This window comes from Entamoeba dispar, genomic scaffold (assembly GCF_000209125.1).
Source record: "Entamoeba dispar SAW760 scf_1105229459143 genomic scaffold, whole genome shotgun sequence".
Classification (NCBI taxonomy): Eukaryota; Evosea; order Mastigamoebida; family Endamoebidae; genus Entamoeba; species Entamoeba dispar.
In genome coordinates, this window is record NW_001853545.1 from 2,693 (window position 1) to 24,515 (window position 21,823).

Sequence of the window (21,823 nt, forward strand, 5' to 3'; positions counted from 1 at the left end):
TTTATAATTATATTTATACAAATGATATAATGATAATTAATAACATCATTCATATCACTTCATTTGTTGATTAATATAATTCTTCATTTTACCATATTTAATTTGATGAATTCATTAAAATTTAACTATTCATTAAATATATTATATATTCTCTTCAATTAATATAAATATATAATGTCAATACCTGGTGATTTCAAATTACTTATCTCATCAAATTTAAATTTAAATCATCCATTACTTTTTGTGTTTCAAATAACAAAAACAATATTTTTCTCCTTTATTAAATCTTTTTTCATTAAACGAATTTTCTGAGAAGTAGAAAAGAGAAAAACTGAAGATCGGAAAATAATGGAATGAAAAAGTCAAAGACAATCAATATCACTGGAGATAAAGAAATTCTTGACATCTTAGGATTTAGACCACCCCATCATATCGATTTAACAGAATTCCAACCAAAAATTCAGATTACACAAGACTTAAATTCTAATATTCTTCACTTACTTGCTGGTGTTAGAACATCAAAAATAGATAAATCTGAAATAAAAAAAGGATGTACAAGTGAAACTCCTTTATTTGCACACTCAGAAAAAGAATTCAAAAACCCTCAAGAAGAAAAAGAAGTTAATGAAAATACTAACCTAATAAGTAAAGAAATTGTTCCATCTGATTATAGCTTAATAGATATTTCTTGTATCCCCAAAGAACCCTCTCAGGCTTTATCTGTATTAAAACCTAATAAGAAGAAAGTTAAAGAGAGAAATGGAACTACTAAGTTAGAGATTGGAATGCACACAGCAATAATGCCTTCTTACCTTAACCATATAACTAATAATAAAAGAACTAAAACAAAACCATTGATGATTGGAGTTCAACAACTTCTAAAGAAACCTCCAACACCAACAAAAAAAAGAATTACTGAAACAACACATATACAAACAATGAATCGACTAGAAAAAAGGAAGTCATTAGAAATCAAACATAACACAAATGAACAAATAAAACGAACTGAACACGTTCTAAAAGAAACACACAAAACAATTGCAGATACTCAATCATTAATAAAAAAAATAGAACGTCAAACCACTGCAACAAACGATATTAAAGAGTTTAAAGAACGGAACGCTGCTAACAGAGCAATTAAATTAAGAGCAGAAAAGGTTATTCGTGAAATTGATCGTAAAAGAAAATCTTTAATAAATAAAACAGAAATAGAAACACGTGCCAAACGAATGACACTACCACAATTACCAAATTATTTAAAACAAGCCATTAAGAAGAAAAAAACAGAGGCTATTAAAAGTAAGTCATTGTAATAGTCATAAATCTTTATATAAACTAGAAAATATTAATAAATTATATTAATACTATATTTTTTCTTCTGCATTTTTTAGGTGAAGAAACTAATAAAACCAAAATGCATTCAATCCCTATTAATCCGATCTTCATCATTAATCAGCAACGCCTTCAATTGTTTGGAACTCCTCTTAAACAACATCATAAAAGAAAAGTTCCAGAAAATGTATATGAGATATCATTATTTCTTGGGATGTTAAGTAAATGGTGTAATATCACAATCGAACGGTTTAATAAAAAGAAAGAAATCATATATGAATGCCCAAAAATCAGTGGAATTGATTTTGGTGATGGGGTCATTGAATTAGAAAATATAGTTAATGAGAAAGTGAAAAACGAAATAAAACCTATTAACACAAATGAAATTGGAACAAAACTTGGCTATGAAAAGATTAAATCTCTAAGAATTCAACACACTATTGAATTATTGGAGGATTTACTCTACGAAAAAGGAATTGAAATTTTAAGAAATAAAAAAGGAATTCGGTGTGTATATAGATATGGGAAAGGATTAATTAAAACAGATGACATACATCAGAAAGAAAGAGCAATCCACTCTGCTCTAGTACATCGATTTCAAATGGGAATTAAACGATTAGATATCAAGCGAGGAGATATTGAACTAGTTCATATTATATACTAATTTTATTTATTATAACTTTTTTTCTTTTAATATTTCTGTCTTTTCACTTTAATAAAACAAAAGAAATAATGATTGTGATTTATTAAAATTTGAATCATTTAAATATAAATCAAGAACGATTACAAATAATCAATTACTTTTAATCAAAATAAAAATAAAATAAGAAAATTGTATTTGTAGGAATAAAAAACAATAAAAAATGTTTGGATTTTTAGATCAAGAACTGAGAACTAATATTAATTATTTAAAGTTCAAGAAATGAGTGAATGGGTAAAAAAAGAATATGGAGATGTTTTCACATTCACTCATAATGAAAAATATCCCGTTCCAACTCTAAACGAATTTATGGAATTCAAGAAGACTCTCGATGATGACGAAGGATGGACTCTTGATCAAGACAAAAACGATACTAAGGTATTATTCAGAGATGTTTGTTAATAACAGAAGAAATATAAAACCAAAAAAACTAATTTATTAAAGGCAGCAAATGAAAGTGTATTACAAATTAAACTTAAATCAATGGCCTTACATGATATTCCTGTTGATGTATTACATGATGTAATTCAAGACCCACAATTTAGAACTGAATGGGATACTTCAATGAAGGAACAACGTCTTGTTGAACAAATTGATGAAAATACAGAAATTGGTTATTACAGTGTAAAAATGCCTTTTACAGTAGCTAACCGTGATTGGGTTAATATGAGATCATGGTGGTTCAATGAAGACAAATCTTTGTATATTATTATGAATCATTCAGTAGAACATGATAAAGTACCTGTTGACAAAAATTTTGTTCGTGCTCAAAGTCTTAAAACTGGCTATATTATTGAAAAAACACCAGAGGGAACTAAACTTAGTTTCTTTAGTTGGAATTCATGGAATGGATGGATTCCTACATGGGTTGTTAATAAAGCGACTAAGAGTATGATTGGTCAAGTTATTGTTGACTTAAAAAAAGCTTGTACCAAATATCCTGAATGGAAAAAAAATCATTGTCCTGAAGAAAAATATTGGATGAGTGAAGGTAAAGTTATTCTCGAATCAAAAAAGAAACAAGAAGAATAAATCATTCGAAAGAGGTTCAATTGACTTTTATTTCTTTTAATTTCTATTTTGTTATAAAGAAAGATATAAACTAATCAATTCTTTTCTTTATAAACATCATACCTATATCATTAACACCTAATTTAATTATTCTTGTATTGATATGATTTTCCATTATTCATTTATCTTTAAAATATTTATCTACTGACTTTAACTATTTACTAAGTGTTTAAAGACTACTTGGTTTATTAAATTTCTATCAATATGAAGTATATATGAAATTATATTGATACATAAAATATAAAATGGTAAAATAAATGGGGTTGGTTGATTTCTCTCATTTTTATTATATTGTGTTTAGACAAAGACTATGATTTGAAGAGGTATTATTCTAAGTGTCACACAAAATAAAAATAGAAGTTATTGTAAAAAGAGGCTTTTAATCTTTATTCTTCTTAACTAAAATCAAAAAGAAGAACTCTAAAACATTAATCTAACAAATAAATGATGAACAACCAATACACTCCCAACCCAAACATAAATGGTAATTTTCAAAGCCAACAACCACTTAACCAGTACTATGGTCAAACCAACCAAATAGCACAACCATATAATCCTGTCATTAATCAAACAGAAATAAAAATACCTCCTACTATATTGTATTCTAATCCTTCTGTTGGATATAACGCATACTCTTTTCATAACCAATCTCAACCAATCCCTTCTCTCCCTCAACAACCATCAGTCCCTCCTAATGAAATTGTATTAGTTCCTCCACATGACAACCCTTCTATTGAAGTTCCTGTCACTCAAGAACAAACACAAACTCCCAAAAATACATGTCAACAAAAACTTATCACGGGATTTATAACCTCTTTATTCCTTTTCTTCTTCTTAATTTTCATTATCACCTTCTTTAGTGTTATGGGAAATATGTTTTTCCTCATGCTCTCAAATTGATTCCTCATTGAATTTGTTTTAATAAACATATTTTTTTATTCCTATGATTTCCTTGCAATATTTTTTTAAACACTTAATAAGATTTAAGGTCAAAACATATATCATTAATTGAATTAATTTATAAAGCCCTTTGCTTTTCCTCTCTAAGCTTTGGACAGAAACAAATTTATTCAGAGGTTTCAAAACAACGTTATGCAATTCATATTTTTATTTAAAATAACAAATAGCTTGACTCATTCTCTGAGAATAAAGACAAACTATTGACAAAGAGAATAACCAACCAATAAAACCACTGTCTTAGTGACATAGAATTACCTTCAAACTTATAAAGCAAAAATAAAAATAAAGATGTCATAAATTAATACCCTAAGAAAACATAATACACTCCTTTATTTGAAAGTTATAAACCAAATAAGGAGAATTATTCGAATTCATATGACTCAAAAACACTAATTATATTCTAATAAAACATTGTTAAGAGTTTCGCAAGGACAGCAAGTGCTAATTTCTGTCTTTTTTCAAAAGAAATACACAAGAAACTGTCAGAAGAATGGTCTGAATACCTTGAAACTAAATTACAACATTTCTACACAAAAGCAAGAATAAGAATAACACAACGAGAAAAGGAAGATTCTTCTAGGTCAATTGCAATTAATAAAAGGAAAAAAAACTATAATGAAGTTATTCAAAAAAATAGTAAAATAGTATTAGTTTCAATTCGATTATTAACAAAGAAAATAATAGTAAAAAAACGGGATAAAAAATAAAGCAATAATTTTGGTTTTTACTTCAACTCTTCTCTCCCTTTTTAAGAGATCTTCGTCTGTTTATTTCATTCATGTTTATTCTTCTTTTATTTATATCAATTTCACTTGGTGATTACAAAGCTGATAAACTCATCGGAGACAAAGAACCAAGAGAGGCTGTTCCACATTGCGCATCAGTTTCAAATGGAGCATGTGCTAGTTGTGATGATGGCTATGAACTTAAAACTGAATCTGGAAGTAATAAGTGTGTCCTTAAAGAAGGTACTTGTAAAAGTTCATTTTCTTACTATGACACCAGTAACTCTGAAACTCCTAAATGTACTTATTGTGAAGATGGAAAAGAAGTTGATGATTCATCTACCTCTAGTACTGATAAATGTACATGTAGAAATAGTGTTAGCACTTGTGATACTTGTCTTTATATGGGACAAGATAATAAATGTGGTGAATGTGTTATAGGAAAATATTCAACCACAGGAGAAAAGTTATGTGACAATGCAATTGCAGATGACCATGCAGAAAATTGTATCGGTCTTTCAGCTAAAGATTCTTCAAACAAGGCATGTGATAAATGTTTTGGAAGTTATACCCTTCAAAATAATATGTGTTCTAATCAACTCACTAAAATTGATAAGTGTATTTTACAAGTAGAAAATTCTTGTAATCAATGTGCAGATGGATATTATATTAATGCTGAGAAAAAATGTACCAAATATCCAGACCATTGTTCTAAAGTAAATGGTGAGAAATGTGCTTCATGTATGGAAGGTTATTATTTAACTGGTACAGAGTGCGAAGTATGTACAATTGATAATCTAGACGATCTTTCAAAAGGTGATGAATGTAGTATTTATAGTGCTAAACACTGTACATCATGTAATAAAAGATGTACTGTTTCTGGTGAAGTTTGTGTTAAGAATCATTGTCGTTTGTTCTCTTTGACTGATAGTAGTAAATGTGCAAAATGTGATAGTGGATATTTCCTTACTAGCTCTGGAACTTGTTCACCAAATTTCTATGATGGTTTCAAAACATCAGCTAAAGAAGAATGTTTACCTGGTTATTATTTAGAAAAAGATGGAGAAAATAAGAGATGTACACTTTGTCCAGATCCATTTACTGAATGTCTTACTTCTAAAACACCTGTTCCAGGTAAATTAAATCTTAGAAGTTCTCATTTAACATCAAATGCGGGTCCATGCAAACTTCCAGGATGTTTGTCATGTAGTGATGATGATACTATTTGTTATAAATGCGATGAAGGACTTACTTTAAGAGGAACCCATTGTTACAACCTAGACTCTGTTAATGTACTTGGTACTAGTGGTGAAGAGCATAGAGTGTGTAAAATGAGAGGGTACAATCAATTTGAACAATATTTGAATGCATTTAAAGCATCAGATGATACTTATTATTGCCCACTTACAGATCTTTTCTTACCATATTATTTCAGTGTTACTAAAGATAGTTCAAATGCAATTACTATTGGTTGTGTTGGTCAATTAAGAAATGTTTCAAATGATTGTGAATGTAATGATAAACACGTTCCAACATCTATAGATAAATCATCAGATTGTGTTTCAATAGTAACTAAACTTCCATCATGTGAAAGAGCAGCAAATGAAAATATTTGTACACAATGTCCAGTTGGATCACATGTAGGAAGTGATGGTAAATGTTCTTGTGGTGATGGTCATTATTTCGATGAAAATAATGTATGCCAGAAATGTCCAGATAGTTGTTCAAGTTGTTCTTATGATTCAAATAAAAAGGCTGTTGTATGTACTGCATGTTATGAAAATATTCAAGGAGTTACTACAAGGGATAAAAACAGTCAATGTGCTTGCCTTGATGAACGCTATAAAGAAGGACCAAATGAAGAAGATAAGAAGAAAAGTTGTGCAGAGTTAAATGAAAACTGTAATCAAGAAGGTAAGTATGAGATTAGTAATGGATATGTTAAATGTCTTGAATGTAATGATCCTGCATATATAGTTGGTTCTGAAATTAATGCTTGTAGTCAATGTTCTTCTAGTGCTTTTAAAGATAGTAATAATAAATGTCAGTTATGTTCTACTAAACAAGATAAGTTTGGACATTGTTCATCTTGTTCAGCAACAGCATGTATTACATGTGAAGATAATAATTTAATTCTTGCTGCTAGTGACTCAAATGTACAATGTACTGAGTGTAAAGATGGATTTTATAAAATTGAAAACCCAACGGATGGAGTGTATTGTAGTCCATGTCCTGCAAAATGTAAAACATGTAAATATGATAGTACTAAACAGGAGGTTGAGTGTTTGACATGTACTGATACAACTTCTCAAGACATTAAAGCACCAGAATGTGCTTGTCCAACAGGAACAGTTCAACTTGAAAATGGAAGATGTAAGAGTTGTTCAGAACTTTCAAAATATGAAGGATGTAAAACTACTGATACATGTAATGTTGATGCTAAAACAGGATATATTTATGCAACAGAATGTTCAGAAGATTTTAATGGACGTAGTCCTTATAGCAATTGTACTGCATGTACTTTGTCTAACTATTATCCAAAAAAAGGAGAAAAGGGAGAGGATGGAAATAATAATGGATGTGCCAAATGTGGTAGTGAATGTGCAACTTGTTCAGACGAACATGTTTGTTTAACATGTGCTAAACCATTAATGGTAGGAAGTAAGTGTGATAGATGTAAGACAGGATATTATATGTCTAATGGAGAATGTAAACCATGTACTAATCATTGTAGTGAATGTACTAGTGCTACAGAATGTACAGTGTGTGAGAGCGATACATATAAGGTAATTAGTGGAAAAGGATGTAATTCATGTGCAGATGGATTCTATTTTGATGAAATTAAAGGAGCATGTATACTATGTACATCACCATGCACTAAATGTATTGGAGTAATGAAGTACTGTGAAGAAGGAGAAAGTGGATGTAATTCAGAGAAGAAGAAAGTAGTAGAACATTGTACAAAATGTTCAACAAAAGATCATATTTCAGAATTCCCAGTGAACGGGGCATGTACATGTGCATATGGATATATTCAAAATAATTCAACAAAAGATAATACAATAGAATGTGAATCATGTAAAGCCAAAGTTAATGAATTCTGTGATTCATGTAATTCAAATGAATGTTTGAAATGCAATGCAGAATATTTAGAATTGAAAGGAGGAGAATGTGTTTGTGTAGAAGGATATTACACAACAAGTTGGGGATCATGTATTCCATGTTCAAGACATATGGCACATTGTACTAAATGTTCAGGAGAAGGAAAATGCACATCATGTGAAGAAGGATGGAAATTAGAAGAAGGAAATTGTAATGGAAGTAAAGGAATTTTCATTATGATGGTGATAGTCATGTTATCATTTATGTTCTAAATGAATATAATGATCCATAATTAAATAAGATAAGAAATAATTTTAAAGGTTTAGAAGAAAAAGATTTAAGTAAATTTTAAAGAAAGAAATAATGAGAAAATAAATTAACAAAAATGAGAGAAAATAAACAGTATTTTTTATTTTGTTAGTTATTCTGTGTAAGTTGAGTTTCTTTTTATTTGTTAGATTTTGAGTTAATTAATCAAAAGTGTAAATTTTTAACAATCTTTACTTCAAAAAGTACTAACAATTGACAGAAGAAATCATAAAATTCCTAACATTAAAAAATTATAAAAAAATGAACACAAAAAAGTTAAAAACAAAAAGGTAATTCTTCAAAATAATATTTTAAAGAAAATAATAATAAACTTAATGTAAAATAAGAAAAAAAAAACGAGAAAAGAAAGAAGAAAACATGAATGAAGAGGAGTATGTAGTAGGGATAGATTTAGGGACAACGAAATCAAGTATAGCACGATATGATGAGCACCACCAAAGGGTTGAAGTGATAAAAAACAAAGAAGGGAAAGAAAGGATAGAGTCTATAGTAAGATTTACAAAAGAAGGAAGAATAATAGGGGAAGAAGCGAGAAGAAGTTCACAAGGGGTGATAATATATGAAACGAAGAGATTTATAGGAAAGAAATATGATTCAGAAATTGAGAAAGAAGGAAAGAAATTAACATATAAAATTCGAAGAAATGAAAAGAATGGAGAAGTCGAAATAGGAGTGAATGAAGAAGAATGGTATTCAGCAGAAGAAATAGGGAATATGATAATAAGAAAATTAATAGAAGAAGCGAAAGAAGAATATAAAATAGCACCAAAGAAAGCAGTGATAGCAGTACCAGCACATTTTAAAGATGAAGAAAGAAAAGCAACGATATATGCAGGAGAAATAGCCGGATTAGAAATTATAGGAATAATAAATGAACCAACAGCAGCAGCAATTGCATATGGATATGATAAAAAATATGAAGAAGGGAAAACAATACTTGTATTTGATATTGGAGGAGGAACATTTGATATAACATTAATTAGAACAAATAAAAGAAATCAAAGAGTAATAGCAACAGAAGGAGAAACACATTTAGGAGGAAAAGATATTGATAGAAAAGTAGGAGAAATTGTAATGAAAAAATGGAAAGAAATAGATAAAGAAAAAGCAGAAGAAAGTTATAAAAGAAATAAATATAAAATTGAAATGATAAGTGAAGAAATTAAAATAATTTTAAGTACAAATCAAAGATGTAATGTAGATTTAAGTGAATTTTATGAAGAAGATAATGAAGAAGATATTCCAAATATTGAAATTACTAGAAAAGAAATTGAAGAAGCAAGTAAAGATATTTTTGAAAAATGTATTAAATGTATTGAACGTATGTTTCAAGATATAGAATTAAAAAATAAAGGAATAACAAAAGAAAGTGTTGAAGAAGTTATTCTTGTAGGTGGAACAAGTAAAATCCCTAAAATTCGAGAAATGGTTAGTGAATACTTTGATCTTATTCCAAATAGAGAAATTGATCCAGATCAAACAGTTGCAAGAGGTGCTGCATTAGTTGGATTCGATCTTTTTAAAGAAGGATTAATTAAAAAAAATAAATTTAATAAAGATCATTTTAATGAAGATTTAATACATAATTTCATCCAAACAAAAGAAGATTTAATTAAACCAAAAGAAGATTTAATTAAACCAAAAGAAGATTTAATTAAACCAAAAGAAGAATTAACAGAAGATATAATAAAAAAAGGAAAAAAAGATATTGAAGAAGAAGAAGAAGAAGATATTATTAAAAGAAAAAAAGAAGAATTAAATATTCCAACATATATTGATATTACATCACATTCAATTCAACTAAAAACAAAACAAGGATTTAGTACATTAATTAAAAGATTTACAAGACTACCAACTAAACATATTCAAGAATTTAAAACATCAACAGAATATTCAACAACAGCATGTTTTCCTATTTTTGAAGGAGAAGGAAATAAAGAAGAAGAATTAAGTTATTTAGAAACATTCACAATAACTGGACTTCCAGAACTTCCAGCAGGAGCAGTTCGATTTGAAGTTGAATGTGAAATCACATTAGATGGAACAATTCATATCATTGCACGAACTATAGAACCAGAAAATTTACTCCTTAAAGAAGAAATTAAAGTAACTAACAAAAATCAAAAAGAAAAACAACAAAACCTTGAATCATTAATTCAACGATCTAATTTATTAGACATTCAAGACATCGAATTCAAAAAAATTAAATCTTTACTCGCAGAAAAAAACCGTCTTCTTCATCAATTAAAAAAACTCGGTAAATTTAATGAAATCTTTCTCTTGAACTCTTGGTTCTCTTCAAATCCAAACGCCTCTTCTCTTCAAATTAAATCTTTTCTCGATAATTTCATTCTTTCTTTCCCTTTCTTAAAATGAAGTAAAAACCTATTTATTTTATGCTTTTGTTAGGTTATTGTTTTTGCTCTCAATTAGAACTCTTGTTGAAAGAAAGAGTTCTTTCTAAGTGTTATTTTTTCATTATTATTTGTGGTGTTAAAAAGTGGTTGTGAGTTTTTTATTTTGGTACTTCTTTTTGTTGAGTTAGAATTTATTTATGAATGAATTTATTGTATTAAATTTTAAGTATTTTGATCAAATAATTTTCGTTATTAAGTAATTAATCTAAGAATTGAATATATTTTCATTAATTTTTAAAATTTAAAAAACTTTAAATTTATTTTAGTTAAAAAAATAAGAGTTATGATAAAATAATAATTTAAATTTTCTTTAAATTCTATTTTATTTTTTCTCTTCTTCTTTCTCTTCCTTTACTTCTTCCTTCTTATCTCCAGCGTGTTTAGCGTCATACTCTTCTTTCTCTTTTCTTTGCCACTCATTCATTCTTAACCATGGTCTATCTTCTGGTTTATTCTTACTCTTCCATTCTTCATATGCAGCAGATTGTTTCATTAAACTATCAATAACACCTCCAACCATAGTTTTAGTTGCTTTATTAACGCACCATGCTGGAATCCATCCATTCCATGAATTCCATCCAAAGTAATAGAACATAGTTCCTTTTTCAGTTGTTTTCATATAATAGCCTGATTTATAAGACCAAGCTCTAACAAATCCTGATTTTTCTGGGACTAATGGGTGTTTATGAGAAAAATTGAAAATGATGAACTCTGTCATTTCTGGGTTATGCCACCAACTCCTTCTATTAACCCAATCTCTGTTGGAAATAATGAATGGCATAGCAACAGAATAATATCCAATATCATTGCATTCATCAATTTGTTCAATTAAAAATCCTTCAATCATACGATCATCCCATGTTTTTCTATAGTCAGGGTCATGAATGCACTCATAAATAACTTGAGCAGGAATATCTTTCATAGCATCAGAAACTAATTTAACTTGAATCTCTGCTGTATTTTCTGGATTTTTAAAATGAACTTGAGTGTGTTCATCTTTATATGATTCAATCCATCCTTCAGTTTGGTCAAAGAATCCTTTGAATTCTTCAAAGTCTGCTTTTGTAGAAATTGGTAAATCTGGGTTATGAGTTAATACATTAAGGTCTCCTGGTAATGACATAAGTAATTAATATTTCTCAGTTCTATAATAATCACTTTCTTTTCATTCCATTTTAATCACAGAACTTTTTATTCATTCTATTTTTAGTTTTTTAGATTTTTATATTTTAAATAGCACTTTTATTGTTTAATTTTTTTTTTAATTTCTTGTAAAAATACTCTACCAAATTTAGTTAGTTTCTTTACTTATTTTGTTAATGCCCTGTATTGTGTCTCACATTAAGAAACAAAACACTTTTTTTCGGAATCTTCTTTTTTATTTTTCTATAACTTGTGTGATAATTTGTTATAAAATTGTTTAAATAAACAGTATGATAAATTTTTACTAAAATCTTTTTGTATAATTGAAATATAAAAATTAGTAATAAAGTAAGTGCAATAGTTCAATTTCTAAGGCACTAATACCTTTATTTTTTTAATAAACACAGCTAACTTTTTTATATGAATGGAAATAAACTTCTTGCTATTATAATATGTCATATTACCTACCAATTAAAATTTTATTTTCTTATTTTTATTTTTACAATACACTTTTCAAAAGTTATTTTTTAATTAATATTATTAACATTGTTTTGTTAATTGTTTTTCTTGTTGAATCAATATAACGATAGTGTTATTTACTGACTAGGTCCTGTTAAAATTTAAAGTAGGTTTAATTGACTCTTTATGGATTTAATTAACTTTTTTTATTAAGTACTTAATTTATATTTTCTTTAATTATGTTAATTTTATAAAAAAGTTACAAAATTAATAAAACATAACATAAATAAAGGAAACAAAGAAAAATAATCTAAATAATGATATTTATTTGTTTATTTATGTTTTCATTATTTTGAGAAATTATGTATTATAATTATTGTTAGTGTCTTCATCATTTTCTGTCATCATAGTTTTTAGTTGATGTTATATCTTGTATGTTTGAATCATTACAATTATAATCATTATATAATTATTACATAATGTTTTTTATTTGTGTAATTTGTAATATCATTGTTATTGTTATTATATTATTTCATATTTCTTTTAATTTTTATTAATAATTTATTATTATTTCAAATAATATATCACAACTAAAATTATTTCTATAATTCATTTTCATATTTCTTATTTTGTAATATTTATTAATTTAATTAAACAATTGTTCTTATATTTTTTTATTTTAATAACATTTATATCATAATATGTATTTTATTTTGTTTAATATAAAGAATATATAATTATGTTGTTGTTATAAATTTAATAATATAACAAATTAATAATTAATTATTATAAATAAATATAAATAAACAATATAATAAATTTATATAATAAATTTGATATTCATTTTATATTTTCTAATTCATTGTGAATATTAATTATTATTAAATTAAATAAATCTTCAATACATAAATATATTATCAAAATAAAACATCATTTTGAAATTTGATAATAATAAATCTATAATATAAATGATATAATATTTATACATATTTACAATAATTTATATTTTCATTATATATTATATCAAATTTTCTTTATTTAATTATTAATTTATTTTCTTGTATTATTAATAATTGAATATATTCATTCAATTTAAAATTTAATGATTTCAAAAAATTTAAATTATTACCATTACATTCATTCTTTTATCTAATTGCAAAATCCGATGATTTGTTATTCATCAATTTATTATGATAACATTCTTTTGTTTTCGTTTATCATTTCTTTTATACTCTTCTTTTTATTATTTCTTTATTCTCAATTATATTTCTTTCTAATTGATATGTATTTTATTTTATTTGAAATTCTGTTATTTATTGTTTATGATTTATTTTCAAATATTCATCAGCAACAATACATATTTCTTTTCTTATTTTCTTTTTTTATCTTCTATTTCTAATTTTTAGTATTAATTAAATATTATTATTAATTCTTTCTTATGTTTTCATTTTATTATTCGTTATGTGTATTTAGTTTTTGTATATTTAATATTATTTAATAGGTATTTTATTTTATTTATTTTTGATATTTTTATCATTAAATGATCTTTCTTCTATGATATTTTATTCTATTATTTGTTTGATTGTTAAAATCATCTTTTGTTATATTATTTTGTCATTTAATTTCTTCAAAAGGTGAATCAAGTTGAATAATTGACAACATATATTTCAAGATAATTACTTTTTATATTATAATTTTTATCCTTTTTTCTTTTTGATGGCTTTGATATCAAAAGATTTTATTGTAAATAGTATTTGTTAAAGATTATCTTAAATACTCTGTTTTATTCCATTAAGAATAAATTTAATAAGAGAATCATCAAAATTGTTTCTACCAAGATTAAGATCACTTTCATTTTGAATACATTCTATTTTTAAATTTTTTTTATCATCATAAGTTTATTCTTAAATTCTTCAGGTTTATTGTTACTCTCTTTTTTAATTCTATATTTATTTTAGACAAAATAAACATGAATTGTTTCACTTGAGAGACTCTTTTAAAGTATTCTAGCACTATATTATTAAAAATTTCAGAAACTCTTTTCTTATATTATCCTTTTAAAAGAGTTAGATTGTTCTGGTTGACCAAATGATTATAATATCTTTTGACCTATTGTATTTGAGTGTTTTATTTTCTCAAAAAATTATATACTTTCCTGCTTCATAATCTTTTTTTCTTCTTCTTGGAAAGTACAACAAGTAACATCTAATGTTCCTCCTTCATAACCAACAACAACAATTTTTAACTTATCTCTCATACTATGTTCTCTGCAATATCCTATGATTGACACTGATGATTCTTGTAATAAAGAGGTATCTTCAAATCTGCCATTATATGTGCTTGAATTATTTCTTTCTTTTGTTTTAGTATAAAAGAAGCAGGGTGGCAACAACTACTTTTCCTATTTTTATTTACTAATTTTGCCTGAGTGTATTAGTAATGTTCTAAGAACCATTGCCGATGCTTCATTGGATAAATAAAATTATGATATTGATGAATCAAGAGGGTCTTCAACAAATTTTTATTTTATTATTCTATATTGAAAATACATTAACGTAAATGACGGCAGCAAGTCTTTTTGTTCATTATATGTTTAACTGTTTCTCATATTAATCTTTTAGAATCATGAAGATAAATACTATTATTAATCTTTGAAAGCATTCCTTTTTGATAACTTTTGTTCAATCAGTTATTTTCAATATCTGAACTCATGACGGTATTGAAAATCCTAATAATTCTATTGGATTGTTTTTGTTTTCTGACAAAAAAGGCAATATACAAATATCTTATTCATAATTCTATTTATACAAAAGTAGGTATTTCATTTAATCTTGATTTCCTCATATTATTTTAATAAAGATAAAATTCTTTAACAAAACAATAAACATTAAAGACTTACAATAGAAATTTTTATGAACCATTTAAATTAATTATAATAAACTATTTTTATTATTCCTTTTTTTAAGAATGATGCTTTTTATTTATTTATTATTTCTATTTTATTAAGATTTGATAATAACAAAAATACAATTCCATAACAACCACCATTCCTTATTACTACATTTAAATTTTTTTTATTATGTCAATTACAAGTTTTAATTTATTTATCAGTTAATACTTTCTATATTAACTCATTAAATAAGATTAGCACTAAGACTATTTTCACATCTTTAATTTATTTCTTTCATTACCTTTGTTTTTAACTATATACATCGCAATACTCAACGTATTTATTCATCATTAACTTTATAATTATTATCATATTAAATAATATATAATTTTATTTTTCCTATTATTACATACAATTTAATGCTATTCTTTTCCAAATAATATAGTGTAAATCATAATTATTAGTGTGTTTCATTTTGTTGGTCTTTCTTCTTTATTTAATTTTGTTATTAGAATCAAACATGATTTTATTTGTATTGATTCTGACAATTTCATTCTTATTAAATTTAATTCTTTCTTTTATCATTGTCATCATATATTTTAGGTACTTTATTCTTTCTTGTGCTTTCATTTTAATTTCATCTGCATCTTGTTCATTTAATCTCATGATGCATTTTATTCTGTACCATCTCCTTCCCTTGATTAGATATTCTAATCTATTTATTTTCTTTATGATTTCTTTTACTTCATCAAATTTATCTCATTTAAATTTATTTTTGAGATAATAATACATACACATTGAAATCCTTTTCATATCTTCTTGCAGATCTTCTATTCTGCTTCCTGACCATACCCATTTATTATTTATTTCTCTTATTAAGTTTTCAGAAAAAAAAAAAAGAAATAACACTAATTATTTGAAAATGTTATAATTTGTTGTTTTTGTTAAAAAAAAGAAAAGAAAAGAAAAAAAGAAAAGAAAAAAAGAAAAAGAAAAGAAAAAAAGGAATGGAAATAGAAATAGAAGAAACAACACAAGAAGAAATAGGATTATTCATTAATTCACATCCTATTAATAATCCACTTCTTTTTTATTTGAATTCTTCTTCTACGGTTATTCCTGTTTGTGTAAATAATTAAATAAAGATAAAAAATTAAAACAATAGCAAATAGAATATAATCGATGGCTTCAATTAATATATCAAATATTAATTTCAATTGATGAATCATATTCTTTGTTATTTGTTTTACTTATTCCTCGTGTTAATTTACTTCCTCGTTATAATAATGTTGGTGTAGGTGGAACATTTGATCGTCTTCATTGTGGTCATTACACTCTCATCCAAACTGCTGTGTTCACTTCATCATCACATCTTGCTATTGCAATCACTGGTGATTCATTACTTCATTCAAAACAAAATTATGATCTGATTCATTCATTCACCACACGTAAAAATCAAATCATTCATTTACTTCATACAATCAACAAATATTATCCTATTCCTTCATACACAATATCACAAATTAATCAACCTGAAGGAACATCAACTACTGATCCTACTCTTGAATGTTTAATTGTTAGTGATGAAACACAAAAATCACTTCCTATCATCAACAATCAACGAATTCTCAATGGATATCTTCCTTTACATTCAATCACAATTAATCTTATTCTCACTACTGATGGTTCTAAATTCTCTTCTTCTACTCTTCGTTCTAGAGAAAGGTCAATGAACAAAGACCAATAAATCACAAATAAATTAATTGAAATTGCGTTCAACTTAGTTGGTTAGGTAAAGTACATACTGCTTTTGATAATTTATTCTATTAAATTGAGTTATTACTAATAAATGATTCGAAATTCTCATCATCTTTCCATTCCAACTTTTCCACAGTAGAAATGATAGGTACTGATACATATTTATTTGGTGGGGTATATGGAAGTTCGTGATGGTTCATTCTAGGAGTTGCATCAATATAGTCAGAATTTGATGGGTTTTGAGCAACAAATTTAAGGTCAGCTTCTCTGGGCTCATCAATGTCATACGTTTTAGTTTTTTGATGAACAATTTTCCATTTCCAGGTTCCATTATTTGGTTTTTCTTCTTCATCCCAAGGGTCAGTTTCTTCAATTAATTTCCAATAACCATTCACTCCATAAATTGGAAATCCTGTTTGGAAAGATGATGAGTGACTTAAAGCATCAATCATAGCTTTCTTCCAAATTTGACTTTTTCTTTTAACTATAAAATGAATGTGAACAAATAGTATTTTAAAAGAAATTACAAAAAACAAACAATGTTTTAATTCACCAAAAACTTTAATGTGGTTTGTAATAAAATGATATATATCAGTTGTCAGGCTAAAGTATTCTTTCATAGGAAACATTTTCTTAAGTGAATAAAATATTACTTTGAGAATAGTGTTCCAAGTTGGTTTTTTCTCAAATTTGAGGAATCCCCGTTGGCAGAGCAAACAATGACACTCTTCAAAGTTTTGTGAAACTACATTACAAGTCTGAATTTTAAGTGGTAGTTTGAGAGACATCTCTCTGAATATGAAATAAGTTTTATTTCTAATACTCTTTTTATATAATAAAAATAATCTGGCTTTTCATCTCTCTGAGAATGTTTGATTTTTAAACAAGGAAATGCACTGTTCTTAATAAGGTGACCTTTGAGCCTATTTTGATTAATTTTATCGGTGATTCAATCCGTTTATAGAATATTTAACTTTTTATTATTTATTTTTACTTCTTCACTTTTTGTGTCTTTTTATTGATGACATCATAACATAATAAGAAATATATTTAAATCTTTTCTTTTGTGATTTGCTCACTTTTCGTTTGTTATGTTAAGTCTTTAAGTAATAAAATATTTATATTTCTTTTTAATATATGTTTTCTTTTAAAAAGAATCTTATTTCAAAAAAAATATTCATAAGAATATTATTGTAAAAAGTATGTTAATTTGATAAAAAAACAAATATATATGTGTTCAACAATTATCACTCTTTGCATCTTGTTTTGAGTCTGTAGAATCACGAGTTTCATTCGTCTCTTCTTCAAAAGATTCTACAGATATTTGAGAATCTGAGTTTGTGTTATTATTACTTTCTCTATCATCTTCACTTGTAGTAACTTCATTAGCAATACTCATATTTTCTTCTACTAAATGATGGAATGATATTCCATTAAATTTATTAAATTTTTCACAATGATCTCCTTTCGTTCTTGATAATATGTTTGACCCTTTAGTTTCAGTAAAGTCATTTGAAAGTGTGCTATTATTCATTTGACTGTCTACTTCAAAATATCCTGTATCTGTTTCATTATCTAATTCAGGTACAAAAATATCTTCACGACTTTCACTTAATAAAGTGTTCCAATTAATACCTTCAAACCAAGGGTGTGATTTGATTTCTTGGATTGATTTATAACCTAATCGTTTTTTTACTTCAATAGTTAATAATCCAGACACAATACTTTTTAATTCATTCGATGGATTAATAGAAGATGGCCATGAATATTTTCCTGTTCTAATGTTTTGGAAAATGGCATCTGGTGTTTCTTCATGAAATGGAGGAACTCCACAAATAAATTCAAAGATCATTGAGCCTAAACTAAAATAGTCTGAACAACGAGAATATTGAAATGAGACAATTGACTCAGGAGCTACATAATCAGGGGTACATACCAATCTCGAATCTTCAATTGTTTGTTCAATTTTCGAGCCAACAGTAGATAATCCAAAATCAGTTAATAACAAATGTCCATTTTTATCAATAAGAACATTATCTGGTTTAAGATCTCTATGAATGCATCCCAATGAATGAATATATTCTAATGCTAATACAATTTCTGCTGAATATATTTTTGCTGTAGTTTCATCTAAATAGCCAACATTACTTAATAAACATCTAAGATCTCCACCTGGACAATATTCCATTACAAGGAATAAATTATGTGTATCTTGAAACGCATAATACATTTTTACAACAGAAGATGTTTGTGCTCTTTGTAGAATTGTTTTTTCAGCCAAAACACCATCTACAACATTTTTTCTAATCATATCAGCTTTTTTCATAATTTTCATAGCATAAATATCATTAGTAACTTTCTTTCTCACAAGGTATACGCTAGAATATGCTCCTCCATTAATTCTTTTAATAATTTCAAAATCTTTTAATCCAATGTTATTCCATGTCTCATCTAATCGAACTCCAGCACCTAAGGCATTAAGTAATTGTCGTGGATTATTTGGATTTTCTATGTATTTTCCTAAAATATCAGTTTTGTGATGTATTAATTTTTGAACATAGAAAGCAAAAACATATCCACATACATCATGTTGATATGACCCTACTAAGTCGACACTAACTTCATTATAAACTTTTAAATTATCATATTGTTTTTGTAATGATTCTCCCATAATTCTAATTGCTGCTTCAGAAACTTCAATTAATCTTTTGAAATAATCTGTTTTCTTTAATTCTGAAATTCGTTTTGCTTCTTCTACAATACCTTTTAATCGTTCAGCATCTGTAGTTGATTTCATACAAATTTCATTTAATGTTTTACAATAATATGTATGTCGAGCAAGATGTTCTGCTAATACTTTTGCCTCACAAATTCTACAAATAACTCCTGAACGTGGAGTTACAGTTGTACTTGATTCGTTTGAACTTATTGAACTAATATCAAGAGATGAAACACTTTGTTTTCTAGATTGACTACGTGATGATTGATGTGAATGACTTTTCGAACGTGTTTCTATTCGTTTAATTTCATTTGAAGAGAGTAAACGAAGAAGTTTTAATAATTGGACATCTTCAGGATGATTTAATGAAATTTCTTTAATTTGACTAATAATTTGGTTCAATTCTATTGCATCTAATAAATCTATAGATTCTAATCTCTTACATAAATGAATTAATGAAGTATCTTCTTTATGTGTTTGAACAATTTTCATACATTCAGTAACAATTTCATTATTAGTACTTTGAATTGTAAGAAGTTCTTGTAAAGAAATTATTGGTGTAACAGGTTTATGAGAAGTTTCTTCACTGTAAACACTTTGTCTTCTATCTCTCCTTCTTTGAATAATAACAGTACTACTTTGTAAAGCAACTATCCATTCACCTAATAATTCTCTAGACTTAGTTTTAAAATGATAAACAGCACCAGAAGATAATTTAATATGAAAAGTTTTTTCTTTCATATCAGAAACTTTTACATTAGCACCTTTTAAATCTAAGATTGTAGGTAATGTTAATTTAGAAAATTCTTTATCACTAACAAAATAAATCAAATAATTTCTTTTCACTAAAACATATCTTGTTACCCAACGTTTTAAGATATATCCCTCTTTTTTTAAATCACCTGAAATTATTGGTCTTCTTATAGAAATAATTGAATTTGACAATGAGGTAGAAATCCATTGTTTAAAATATTCAGAATCACAAACTCCAGAAATATTAATTATTGCTTGAAGATATTCACATAAAGCAGTATCTCTCATTGGATAAGAAATACTTCTTTTAGGAAAAAGGGGAAATCCATTTACTGGATAACTTGATTTAAAAAAAGCGTCAAGTTCATAGAGGTCATTAGCTGTTTTTTCAATAGTATGAATTCTTGAATTACAAGTAAAAGAAATTATATGAACAATAATTGGTATGGTATTAATTGTGTCTATCATTATTTCACTTTTAACACTAGAAATTAAAATATTAGTATAATTAATTTCTCTTTCTTTAGTTAATGTATTAACAATTACATCTTCAGTATTATAATCAATTGGTTGAGTTATACTTGATGGAGAAAAACAACTCTGTCGATTCTTTCTAAAATTGGTATGAATTGTTAATACAGGAACATGTGTTTCGTTCATCAACCCTTTAAGTGTTCTCTCTAAGTTTTTTTCAAACAGACAAACTAAAAATTTTCAATGTAAAAATACTTTTTTTTGGTTAATTTCTCTTCATAAAAAAATAAAAATAATACTTTTTTATTATTTTTTTTTCTTTTTTTTTAATCAATCAAATTAAAATAGATCAAATCATTTCTCAATTAAAATAAAACGTAGATAATTACTTGTTAATAGATTTATTTTCTATAGCTCATTGCTCAGGGGAGATTACTAACCCTGTACCTTTACTTTAAGACTCTTTGTTCAACAAATATTAGCTTATTCTTTAGCTTTTAATTGTTGAAAAGTGAGAAATTCTTTTCCTCTTTTATTTATTGTAGAATAAAGTATTTCATATCCCTGACTTGAATATTCATCATTTAAATTTCTATCTGCTTTTAATTGGTATTAAATTCCTCTTCTTTACTTTCTGATTTTAAGAAGAATATTTGTTATCACTAAACTACTATGAATAATTTTCTTTTTAGATCAACCACACCAACAAAACTACTTTTCTTTGATAATACCTATATTATCAAATACACTTTATTCTAATAAGTAAATAATACTATCATCTTTATAATTATCAACTCTTTTATTATAAATAATATCCTATCAATATAAATAATAATCACTAATATTCTTGCAATATTGGGTCAGATGTTTTTCTAATCAAATACAATGTCATAACCATATTGTAACTGGTAGATTCAAGGCATAGATTTATTTTAGGATTCTGTTTAGTATCTCTGATGTGATACGTTCTAATCCCATTTACAATTATAA

General features: G+C 26.2%; 10 protein-coding genes across 10 annotated transcripts, besides 33 other annotated features; 6 read left to right on the forward strand and 4 right to left on the reverse strand.

Moving 5' to 3' along the window:
- Positions 1-144: part of a repeat region that runs on past the window's edge.
- A 209-nt stretch (positions 145-353) lies between these two features.
- EDI_244220 (uncharacterized protein) lies at positions 354-1,313 on the forward strand (the record flags this gene model as incomplete). The annotated part of the gene is made up of 1 exon (XM_001735434.1): positions 354-1,313. One exon carries the CDS (start codon positions 354-356, stop codon positions 1,311-1,313), a length of 960 nt encoding a protein of 319 aa, XP_001735486.1.
- A 26-nt stretch (positions 1,314-1,339) lies between these two features.
- Positions 1,340-1,375: a sequence feature (AT_rich).
- Positions 1,376-1,414: 39 nt separating this feature from the next.
- Positions 1,415-1,996, forward strand: EDI_244230 (uncharacterized protein; the record flags this gene model as incomplete). The annotated part of the gene is made up of 1 exon (XM_001735435.1): positions 1,415-1,996. The coding sequence occupies one exon, from the start codon at positions 1,415-1,417 to the stop codon at positions 1,994-1,996; it is 582 nt and encodes a 193-aa protein (XP_001735487.1).
- Positions 1,983-2,031: a sequence feature (AT_rich).
- A 223-nt stretch (positions 2,032-2,254) lies between these two features.
- On the forward strand, positions 2,255-3,064 carry EDI_244240 (phosphatidylcholine transfer protein, putative; the record flags this gene model as incomplete). The annotated part of the gene is made up of 2 exons (XM_001735436.1): positions 2,255-2,425; positions 2,477-3,064. 2 exons carry the CDS (start codon positions 2,255-2,257, stop codon positions 3,062-3,064), a joined length of 759 nt encoding a protein of 252 aa, XP_001735488.1.
- Positions 3,065-4,841: 1,777 nt separating this feature from the next.
- Positions 4,842-8,162, forward strand: EDI_244250 (furin repeat-containing protein, putative; the record flags this gene model as incomplete). The annotated part of the gene is made up of 1 exon (XM_001735437.1): positions 4,842-8,162. One exon carries the CDS (start codon positions 4,842-4,844, stop codon positions 8,160-8,162), a length of 3,321 nt encoding a protein of 1,106 aa, XP_001735489.1.
- A 282-nt stretch (positions 8,163-8,444) lies between these two features.
- Positions 8,445-8,576: a microsatellite.
- A 1-nt stretch (position 8,577) lies between these two features.
- On the forward strand, positions 8,578-10,596 carry EDI_244260 (heat shock protein, putative; the record flags this gene model as incomplete). The annotated part of the gene is made up of 1 exon (XM_001735438.1): positions 8,578-10,596. The coding sequence occupies one exon, from the start codon at positions 8,578-8,580 to the stop codon at positions 10,594-10,596; it is 2,019 nt and encodes a 672-aa protein (XP_001735490.1).
- Positions 9,299-9,391: a microsatellite.
- Positions 9,750-9,777: a sequence feature (AT_rich).
- Positions 9,931-9,950: a microsatellite.
- A 169-nt stretch (positions 10,597-10,765) lies between the features above and the next one.
- Positions 10,766-10,945: a sequence feature (AT_rich).
- Positions 10,946-10,952: 7 nt separating this feature from the next.
- Positions 10,953-11,048: a microsatellite.
- Positions 10,960-11,760, reverse strand: EDI_244270 (phosphatidylcholine transfer protein, putative; the record flags this gene model as incomplete). The annotated part of the gene is made up of 1 exon (XM_001735439.1): positions 10,960-11,760. One exon carries the CDS (start codon positions 11,758-11,760, stop codon positions 10,960-10,962), a length of 801 nt encoding a protein of 266 aa, XP_001735491.1.
- Positions 11,761-11,838: 78 nt separating this feature from the next.
- Positions 11,839-11,905: a sequence feature (AT_rich).
- A 132-nt stretch (positions 11,906-12,037) lies between these two features.
- Positions 12,038-12,128: a sequence feature (AT_rich).
- Positions 12,129-12,249: 121 nt separating this feature from the next.
- Positions 12,250-12,324: a sequence feature (AT_rich).
- Positions 12,325-12,429: 105 nt separating this feature from the next.
- Positions 12,430-12,617: a sequence feature (AT_rich).
- Positions 12,618-12,681: 64 nt separating this feature from the next.
- Positions 12,682-12,849: a microsatellite.
- Positions 12,850-12,863: 14 nt separating this feature from the next.
- Positions 12,864-12,980: a sequence feature (AT_rich).
- A 20-nt stretch (positions 12,981-13,000) lies between these two features.
- Positions 13,001-13,072: a microsatellite.
- A 34-nt stretch (positions 13,073-13,106) lies between these two features.
- Positions 13,107-13,367: a sequence feature (AT_rich).
- Positions 13,368-13,438: 71 nt separating this feature from the next.
- Positions 13,439-13,573: a microsatellite.
- A 24-nt stretch (positions 13,574-13,597) lies between these two features.
- Positions 13,598-13,778: a microsatellite.
- Positions 13,682-13,864: a microsatellite.
- On the reverse strand, positions 13,854-14,708 carry EDI_244280 (uncharacterized protein; the record flags this gene model as incomplete). The annotated part of the gene is made up of 5 exons (XM_001735440.1): positions 13,854-13,918; positions 14,017-14,087; positions 14,209-14,251; positions 14,391-14,578; positions 14,692-14,708. The coding sequence occupies 5 exons, from the start codon at positions 14,706-14,708 to the stop codon at positions 13,854-13,856; spliced, it is 384 nt and encodes a 127-aa protein (XP_001735492.1).
- Positions 13,912-13,940: a sequence feature (AT_rich).
- Positions 14,105-14,195: a microsatellite.
- Positions 14,709-15,158: 450 nt separating the features above from the next.
- Positions 15,159-15,245: a sequence feature (AT_rich).
- A 239-nt stretch (positions 15,246-15,484) lies between these two features.
- Positions 15,485-15,527: a sequence feature (AT_rich).
- A 32-nt stretch (positions 15,528-15,559) lies between these two features.
- Positions 15,560-16,017: a repeat region.
- A 58-nt stretch (positions 16,018-16,075) lies between these two features.
- Positions 16,076-16,133: a microsatellite.
- A 3-nt stretch (positions 16,134-16,136) lies between these two features.
- EDI_244290 (phosphopantetheine adenylyltransferase, putative) lies at positions 16,137-16,876 on the forward strand (the record flags this gene model as incomplete). The annotated part of the gene is made up of 2 exons (XM_001735441.1): positions 16,137-16,250; positions 16,295-16,876. 2 exons carry the CDS (start codon positions 16,137-16,139, stop codon positions 16,874-16,876), a joined length of 696 nt encoding a protein of 231 aa, XP_001735493.1.
- Positions 16,258-16,288: a sequence feature (AT_rich).
- Positions 16,877-16,955: 79 nt separating the features above from the next.
- EDI_244300 (uncharacterized protein) lies at positions 16,956-17,675 on the reverse strand (the record flags this gene model as incomplete). The annotated part of the gene is made up of 2 exons (XM_001735442.1): positions 16,956-17,371; positions 17,426-17,675. 2 exons carry the CDS (start codon positions 17,673-17,675, stop codon positions 16,956-16,958), a joined length of 666 nt encoding a protein of 221 aa, XP_001735494.1.
- Positions 17,676-17,712: 37 nt separating this feature from the next.
- Positions 17,713-17,733: a sequence feature (AT_rich).
- A 118-nt stretch (positions 17,734-17,851) lies between these two features.
- Positions 17,852-17,880: a sequence feature (AT_rich).
- Positions 17,881-17,994: 114 nt separating this feature from the next.
- Positions 17,995-18,120: a sequence feature (AT_rich).
- Positions 18,121-18,124: 4 nt separating this feature from the next.
- EDI_244310 (serine/threonine protein kinase, putative) lies at positions 18,125-21,019 on the reverse strand (the record flags this gene model as incomplete). The annotated part of the gene is made up of 1 exon (XM_001735443.1): positions 18,125-21,019. One exon carries the CDS (start codon positions 21,017-21,019, stop codon positions 18,125-18,127), a length of 2,895 nt encoding a protein of 964 aa, XP_001735495.1.
- Positions 21,020-21,111: 92 nt separating this feature from the next.
- Positions 21,112-21,180: a sequence feature (AT_rich).
- A 23-nt stretch (positions 21,181-21,203) lies between these two features.
- Positions 21,204-21,807: a repeat region.
- A 14-nt stretch (positions 21,808-21,821) lies between these two features.
- Positions 21,822-21,823: part of a microsatellite that runs on past the window's edge.